Raw genomic sequence first — 8876 nt, forward strand, 5'->3', positions numbered from 1 at the left:
ATCCTGCCTCAAGACTAGGAAAAATCAAGGACACGAGGGCAGAATCATGACAGATGATGGGTGTCTCAACAAATGCTCAAGGTAACACAATAATACACAAAGTATCAAAACCAGATGTTTTGAACATCCAATTTGTTGCACAATATATAATAATATCATGTTTCATTTATCTGAATTCATATATTGTTTTTGTTCATTTTTCATGACAACTCATTGACCATAAAACCCAAATGTAGGTCTAAATTTGAAGTAAAGTTAGCTGTCATTAAACTGCTCTGCTTTGCTTTATTCCAGTAAAACTATAAAAGCTTTCTTTTAATAATGATTGATTTTTTTTTCTTCATCTACGGAAGTTACCTGTGAGGGTGAACAGCTCATCAATGTTGAGATTGTAGTTGGAAATCCAGGTACGGCTCCACCTTATAAACCTGGGCATATTTTAGTTTTTCGATTCACAGATGTGAACCTGAAGATGCACGGCCAACGAGCAATTGAATGTCTGTCAAATGGAAAATGGGATTATCCATATCCAAAATGTGGAGGTATGGCGAAATACTGCAATAATATACCTAAAAATGTAAGAATTGTTTTTAAAAAATATTGAACTTTTTATAATTTTTAATAAATGTATATATTGTATGCAAATGTATACAAAGTTAATTTCGTGAATTTAAATGATTTTCACCTAGAAAAAAAACTAAAGGTCTAATACTTGATTTATAGTACATTATATTAAGACGAATGACAACTTCTGATGAATGATTAAACAAGGGCGGATTCGTTCCAACCGCAGGTGGTCGAGAGAGTACAGAACTCTATGGAGTAATCCACCATGGATCGCCCCCCTGACGGAGTGAGGAAAGCAGGCGGGAAGCCTCCTCACCATGGACCAAACGGTCGAATACCTGCAACATCTCATCCTTGAAAGTATCGAAGCACTCGGTATGTTCCGCCCTAGCTTCCCATGCAGCTGGTCCCCAATTACGGGCACGCCCAGTCAGAAGTGAAATGACATAGGCAACTCGGGCTCGCTCATGGGCATATGTGACTGGTTGGAGGGAAAAAACCACCTCACATTGCGTGAGGAATGGACGACATTGAGTGGGCTCTCCACTATAGCACGGGGGATTATTCACACGCGGCTCCAGTGTGTCAGGCGACCCTAGAGGGCGCGGTGGCTCTCTCCGGAGCAACTGAACCTGGGTGGATAAATCTGATAGATGAGCAGCCAGCGTCTCGACCACACGAGGAGTAGCGGTAAGTTCCTCATCATGTCTTCCTAACATAGCGCCTTGCAGTTCGACAGCCTTGTGAATGGTTCTCTCCTTTGCTGGATCCATCAGTTGGCCGGATTATTCTGTAGTAATGAAGAGATAGGAATCCAAATGCAAATGAAAAACTGTTTATTGAGAGAGCGGTGACACAAGCTTCTTCAAACGGGAACTCAAGTAGCTGCAGGTAATGCAGAGATAATTAGTCTCTTTAAACTGAAACACAGGCTGATTGCAAAAAACAAAGGAAAGTTTACAGGGTGGTCTCTGAAGAGGGTCCCCTTTTAACAGGTCAGTGGCTCTCTCGTGACTCTGGTGAGTGGCTGGAATGCAGCAGGTAATCAGGGAGACCGGCTAGTGGAACTTAGACTTCTCGTCCCCACTTACTGAGCAGCTGCAATGCACTAAGCGCAGCTCAGGGAGATCGTCGACAGCGGGAGGGCTGGACACAGTAGGAGAAAGGTTAATAGGCAGTGATATGGTGTAGCTGACCTGAACCAGACTGTGACAGGACTATGACAAGACAAGACGGATACAGCAGGGTCCTTTAGATAGCTACCAGCATCATACTCTGACAAAATAATCCGGCAACTGGCAAGAAAGCAGAGGACATTAAATAGCAAGCGGGTTAGAGGAGGTAACAGGTGAAACAGATCAGGGAGAAAACAACTAATGAGAAACAGCAGAAGAGGGAAAGGGAAAGAGTGAGGTAGTGACCAGCAGAGGGGGGAACAGGAAAGGAAAAGCCAGAGAAAAGAGCGACCTCTCACCCTGACTCCTGATTGGATCTTTCTTCTGGGTAAATTAGTTTTCACTTACTCAATTTTGAACACACATAAACATTATTTAAAAAAAAATTAACATCATTAAATTTACATTTTTGAAGAAAATAAACAAAATAAAAATTATGATTTTAGAAAAAACCCAAAATTCCCATAGGACTACACGAGGAAACACATTACAAGTGCATAAAAGTGCATTCAGTATCTGAAAGTGCTTTAAGCATTTGTCAGTCAGGTACAGACTTTTGCATAAGGTCGCATGGTTGAAGCATATTAAAAGGCCATTCGTGGGGTTTATTGTACAGGATATGTGCTATGAGAAATGCTTAGCTTGACAATGTGTGGTTGCATCTGCCAGTAGTTCAGTGTGTTCCTTTCCAAATGCAACAAAGGCATTATTTGTGACCCATTTGGGGGTAGAAATTTGATACAGTAAATTATTTACTAACATGCTTTTGGACCTGCCACAGCTATTACATTATCAGTAATAAATAAAGATCAATATTGCTTAGAAAAAGAGAAACATACTGCCCTTGTCTGGAAAGCATTTAGTTGCATGTTTATTTGTTCTACAAGTTGAATAATGTTGTCTCTAGCTAAGCTCAGAATGATTTCTGAAGTTTTCTGATCGATTCAGGATTGTTGAAGTGAGAATCTTCATCTGTTTTCTCCCACTAGTTTTGCCCATGCATATTATAAAGCATCACTGCATTCATACTGTATATTTGCAGTAAATAAATTCCCATAATGCACTGCATCAAACTCCATTTCAGTATGGCAAGTGAAGTGAGATGAGAAGAAGTATATACTGTGAAGTTAAACACCCGATGTGTTTATTTATTTTATAAATAAATTAATATTAAGCACACAGTTTAAACATTTATTTATTATAAGTTAAATCATTATTGGTGATGACTGAAGAGAAAATTTTTATTTTTTTATGTCATAGAAGTTGTTGCTGAAAGCCACAAAGAGCGTCTTCATCCAGATTACATCATCCGCCGGAAAAAGCCGGACTCCACTAATGATGAATCTCTGTCAGGTGTGCTTGTAATTAGAGCCTATTAAACACCAAACACGAGTAGAAACAAAGGAGTGAGAGCGCTTGTCCTGCAGTTTATCCAGCTTTTCTCCTTTTGATGAAAACCTTGTGACTGGAAAAAGTTATGAGGTGTGAGTAAATGAGTACAACAGGAATTGGATGTGCATCAGTGATTAATCAACCTGAGACGCTGCTGGTAGGATGACTGTTTAAAACTTAATTAACTTGTGTTCAGATAAATGCATCTTGTGTGTTGAAATGTTTGGGACATTTTTACTTTGAGTATGATAAGGCTGCATTAGAGTGCGTATGATTCATATATGAATTTAAAAGTCTGTCAAAGGTGCATATTGTGTTAATGGTTGGTTGTAATTAGGAATTGTATTATTTTTCTTTCTTCTTCTTTAAAGGTTATCAACCTAATTTGAACTTGAGCTTTCTACTAAAGGAATGACTGTTTCAAGACTAATCTAACTGCAAACAAAATTCATCTGTCATGATATGAATAAAATCAACAGATTGCAAATCAAGATTGTAACAACTTTATTGAAAGTAAAAGCCATTTTTGAGATGATTCCTGTGTCCGTGGTTGACTAAGCCCCTTGTCAAGTTAGAGGCAAAGCTAATGTGTGAAATCCAAGAAGTAACTTGACAGTTGATAACCACAGCTGACAGCCACAGCTTGTAAACACAGTTTGATGATCAGCGTAACAGCATTGGACTTCACATTTGGTGGCGGTGCAGAATGTCCAAGGTCAGACGGTGCATCATTGGAGCATCTTGCTGATATGGAGGCTGATGAGAGCAAAGCTGACGAGCCAGTGCAGCAGGAAGCTGACATTAAGAAGACTATAAGTGAGTGCGATTTGAAGTTTAATGAAATTAAGTGATTGAACTCGTCCAGACAGTGGAGAAGGCTTTAGTGGATCTTACTGACCTTGGAGACACGGGGGCCATAAAAAAAACCCTCTTGTGGTCAAATCCATAGAAAGTAAACTTCCTGAGTTCATGAAACGGGCCTGGCTTGCTTTAGTGAAGGCTCCTGGAAGTGAGGTTACATCAGAAAAAACACTTTGACAAGCTTCTTGAATTCCTGAAGAAGGAAGAAGGAATCTTTTGAGAGACTTGAGCAACTTAGAGTCACAGAAAAAGTGGAAAGGCAAGAACTTGAATTTGAGAGTGTGTGCATTGTCTGTGGATCTGAGAAGCACAAAGGTAAAATCTTCTTTTGCAATAAGTTCAAGGAACTGCATTTCGGAGAAAAGAAAATAATCCTGAGAAAACTTGGACTGTGTAGGAGATGATTGGTGTATCATGAAGATGACAGCAAATGTGGAGATGCATTTCTGTGCAGGAGAAAATGATGCAAAGGAGTAGCCTCTGCAGATCATCATTATCTTTTCTGTCCCGAAGAGGAGACCAGATATGAGCATGAAGGCAGAGTCATCCCCAGAGAAGTGAAAAAGGGAAACCGATTAACTGTGGAACAAGAACAATTCCTCTCTGAACTTTCTCCTGAAATGGTGGAAAAGTGTATCAAAGCGTTTACCAACAAAGCTATGAGGGAAAGATCTAAAGAAGGGAAACTAGGACTGTTGAAGGAAAATGTACTTCAGGAGCTTCCGGTCATTATGATGCTCAAAGAGTTAACAACTAATGCAGGACAAACAATTGGAACTCTAATTGACCTGGCATCCGACACAAATTCCATAACTCATAAAGCTGCTGACAGGCTCGAATTGAGTGGAGAAGAAATCAACCTGGTTGTTCATGGAGTGGTTAAAATGGCTATCCGTGTAAGAACCAAAAGGTATCTCCTTAGAATTCGAGTGAGAACACCAGCAGGATCTGAGAAAGCCCACCAGCTTGTATGTTATGGTTTAGAAGAGATTGCACAAATGCATAAGAGTGTGAGTCCACAGCAACTGAAAAAGTTATTTCCAGATGTAGACCTGGCAGAACTAAGGAGACCTGAAGAGATAGAACTTCTTCTCCGTCATCGGGAAGGAAAGCTTGCACTACAAAGAGTAAAAATTGTAGGAGATCTTGTTCTTTGGGACAGCCCACTTGGGGAAAATGGTGGGTGCAGCGCACCCAGACTTGTTTGAGGAAGTAAGTGTGACTACTTATGAGTCGAAGACACATTTTGCACGGTCAATGAGAACTGCTGTGTTCAAGTATAACGAAGTTCTCAGAGAAAGTCAACCACTATTTACCTCCAAAACCCCAAAAGAAAATAAAATGACCTGCATTGATGCAAAATGCACATTTGCAAGTGGCAAATAATTTCTTCATTGGTGGAGCTGGGATAGCATCGGAGCTGCATGTGAGCCAAAGTGTGGCGGCTGCCGCTGCAGGAAGTGCCAGCCGGGAGGAAAAGAGATGACTTTGGCAGAGGAGAAAGAGCTAGAGATCATAAGAAGTGGCCTTACTTATGTGCAAGTGGATTCTCATAGTGATCGACCATATTGTGACGCCAGGGAACCCATGGATCCAAGATCCTGTTTCTCTTCCGTACAACTGGAACGGAGTGGAATCGACATTCCTGAGAACCGAGAAGCAGCTTGGGAAGTGGCCTGAGTGGAAGAAAGTTTACACTGGACAGGTTCATGAAATGGTTAAGAGAAATGCCGCGGTAAAGCTAACAAAATAAATTCTTGACAAGTGGACTGGTCCAGTCTGGTACGTAAGTCATTTAGTTGCACCAAACCCACATTCAGTCACCACGCCTGTGCATCTTGTGTGGAACAGCAGCCAGAAATTCAAGGAGCTGAGTATGAACGACCTCCTGCTGAAAGGACCTGATGTGTTAAATTCTATCAGAGCTGTCCTACTCAGGTTTAGGAAGGGAGTGTTCGGAGTATTGGGAGACATCCGAAAGATGTATAATTCGGTATGGCTGGAAGAACGAGAAATGCATCTCCACAGATTTCTTTGGCGGGATACACCTGAGGAAGAAATAGAGGAGTATACCATAACCAGAGTTAACATTGGAGATCGCCCAGCAGGTTGTATTGCACAGCTGGCAATGAGGGAGACCGCTGGTTTAGCAGCTTTTGCTCACATGAAAGAGGAGCGAAGAGTGCTAGAAGAAGACAGTTATGTGGACGATATCCTCACATCTGAAAATGATCAGAAGAGCCTGGTTGAGATAGTGAAGGGCATTGAGGAAATCCCGGAAGCTGGTGGATTCTCATTGAAGGAATGGGTTTGGTCTGATCAAAGTGGGAGGTCTGGATCTGAAAAAACAAACAAAGAGTTTTCAAGCCTGATTCCTGGGAAAAATGTGGTGCTTCCTAATCAGCTGGGTGAAGGGGATGATAAAGCCCTTGGAGTTGGATACCTGGCAGAGGAGTATAGGATGTATATAATGACTTCTGTTAATTTTTCCAAAAGGAAAAAGAAGGTGAGGATTGGGCAGGATCTTCTTGAAGAGGAAGTGAGGTTGAGGACACCAAACCCATTGACGAGAAGATATCTATTGAGTCAGGTGGCAGGACTCTATGACCCACTTGGTCTCGTCACACCAGCTAAACAGAAGGGCACGATCCTTGTTAGGAAAGCATTCCAGGAAGCTGGAAGTGGATGTCTAACAAGACATTCATGGGATACTGCACTCTCTGAAGGAATCCGGGGAGAAGCTATTGATTTATTTGAGGAGTATGTACAACTCCAGAAAGTGAAGTTCCAGAGAAGTCTTACGCCTCCAAACTGGAAAGGAAAATCATGGGCAGTCACTTTCTCGGATGGGAGTGACAAAACCTATGGGGCAGTATTATCTCTTCGATGGAATACAAGCCAAGGAGTGGATGTTCGCTTAGTTGAGTCTAAAGCTCAGATGGGAAAAATAACTGAAGAGAAGCAAATCTCAGTACCGGAGCCATTTTGGATGAAAATGCTGAGCAGACTAATCACTGAAGGACTAGTAGATGTTAAAAAGTTCAGTAGTCTGTCAAGGTTGGAAGAGCGTCTTCATCCAGATGACATCATCCGTCAGAAAAAGCCGAACTCCACTAATGATGAATCTCTGTCAGGTGTGCTTGTAATTAGAGCCTATTAAACACCAAACACGAGCAGAAACAAAGGAGTGAGAGCGCTTGTCCTGCAGTTTATCCAGCTTTTCTCCTTTTGAGGAAAACCTTGTGACTGGAAAAAAAAGTTCAGTAGTCTGTCAAGGTTGGCAGGAGTCTTTGGCTGGGTGTGGCGCAGCGTGAGGAAATGGCTAGAGATAAGACATACAAATTCAGCATTTGAGAAAGGAGATATAGTTGGAATCAGTGGATTTGTGCTGGCAGTGAAGGAAAGGGAGGACGCTTTGACAGCAATCTTTTTGGAGGCACAAAAGAGCACAATGTTTCCTGAGACCACACTCTGTAGATTGGTTGTGTTTAAAGAAGAAAACACCGGACTTCTTGTGTGCAAAGAAAGATATGAAACCTTTGAGAAAGAGAGACTCACCATTCCATTATTACCCATGGAAACACGAGTATCATTGCTACTGGCTAATGAAGCACATGATGCAAATCATGAGGAGATTGCTGGGATGAGAAAAGTAGCATGGGTAGTAAAAGGTCGGAGATTGGTCAAAAGGGTGGTGGAAAGTTGTGTCATCTGTAGGAAAGCAAGAGCAAAGAAGTCCAGGCAGATTATGAGTGATCTCCCACCTGAAAGGATTGGACCAGTTGCACCCTTTGAATTCATAACAGTGGATCTATTCGGTCCCTATGAGGTGAAAGATGAAGTGAGGAAAAGGGTGCGACTGAAGGTCTGGGGAGTTGTGTATTGTTGCATGGCTTCAAGGGCTGTTCACACAGATGTTGTGAGCGATCAATCCACTGAGGGTTTCCTGTTGTCTTACAAGAGATTCACTGCTTTGAGAGGACACCCCAAGAAAGTGTGGTCAGATCTAGGTTTAAACTTTGTGGGAGCACAGTCAGCCCTGAAAGATCTTTATGAGTTTCTGGAGTGAGTAGAGAAACCGGAACTTGAAGAGGAAGCCGGGAAACATGGAACTGAGTGGTCGTGGAAGTTTCATCCAGCTAACTCACCCCATAGAAATGGAGCGGCTGAAGCTGCTGTTCGTGTGGTGAAAAGAGCTCTTCTTAATCTAGGAGGTGATGGTATTTTCACGTGGGGAGAATTCCAGACTTTTCTGTATATGGCAGCAAACCTGGCAAACGAAAGGCCCATAGATGCACGAACTCAAAGTCATGAGTATTGTTTGGAGTATGTTACACCGAACTCCCTGTTGTTGGGGAGAGCAAGTCCAAGAAGAGATCCAGGTGATTTCGATTTTGCAGGATACCCATACAAGAGATTAAGAGTTATCCAAGGAGAAGTTAATAAGTTCTGGGAAAAGTGGAGTCAACTAGCAGGACCGAACCTGTTCATAAGAAGTAGGTGGCACACAAAGGAAAGGAATGTTGCCGAAGGAGACATTAGCTGTGTCCAAATTCAGGGTCTGCATCCTCCTTAGGATCCTTCCTACCCGGTTGAAGGAGGATGGGTCCTCCGACAACCGCAAAAACCGGAAGTCGGTGTTTGTGAATTTGGACAGCCTACCCTTCTTTCAGTTCCCTCCCTTACCCGTTGCTCATATCCTGTCGCCTAGCAACCGTGACAGCGCTAAGCAAGACGCGGGTGAAGAGCTCATCGTTCTCTCCCCGGAGCTTTATAAACACTTCTGTCTGCTCTTTCGTCCTTAGAAGCGTTAAAAACAGCTTCAATCACTAACAAATAAGCTGTGTGTAAGGGGATATTCACACAGGCAGTAAGGAACAA

General features: G+C 42.2%; 1 protein-coding gene across 1 annotated transcript; it reads left to right on the forward strand.

Moving 5' to 3' along the window:
* The first annotated feature begins 3985 nt into the window (after positions 1–3985).
* On the forward strand, positions 3986–8876 carry LOC127970733 (uncharacterized). Its single transcript, XM_052573427.1, has 2 exons — positions 3986–7052; positions 7272–8876. The coding sequence occupies exons 1-2, from the start codon at positions 5872–5874 to the stop codon at positions 8062–8064; spliced, it is 1974 nt and encodes a 657-aa protein (XP_052429387.1). The 5' UTR covers positions 3986–5871; the 3' UTR covers positions 8065–8876.

This window comes from Carassius gibelio, chromosome B13 (assembly GCF_023724105.1).
Source record: "Carassius gibelio isolate Cgi1373 ecotype wild population from Czech Republic chromosome B13, carGib1.2-hapl.c, whole genome shotgun sequence".
Classification (NCBI taxonomy): Eukaryota; Metazoa; Chordata; class Actinopteri; order Cypriniformes; family Cyprinidae; genus Carassius; species Carassius gibelio.

Excerpts from the sequence above, each read along its gene's own strand:
- LOC127970733 (XM_052573427.1), top strand. The coding sequence starts at position 5,872 with ATGAACGACCTCCTGCTGAAAGGACCTGATGTGTTAAATTCTATCAGA. Across the intron at positions 7,053-7,271 it reads AAGTTCAGTAGTCTGTCAAG|GTTGGCAGGAGTCTTTGGCT; the intron begins GTTGGAAGAGCG and ends TAGTCTGTCAAG.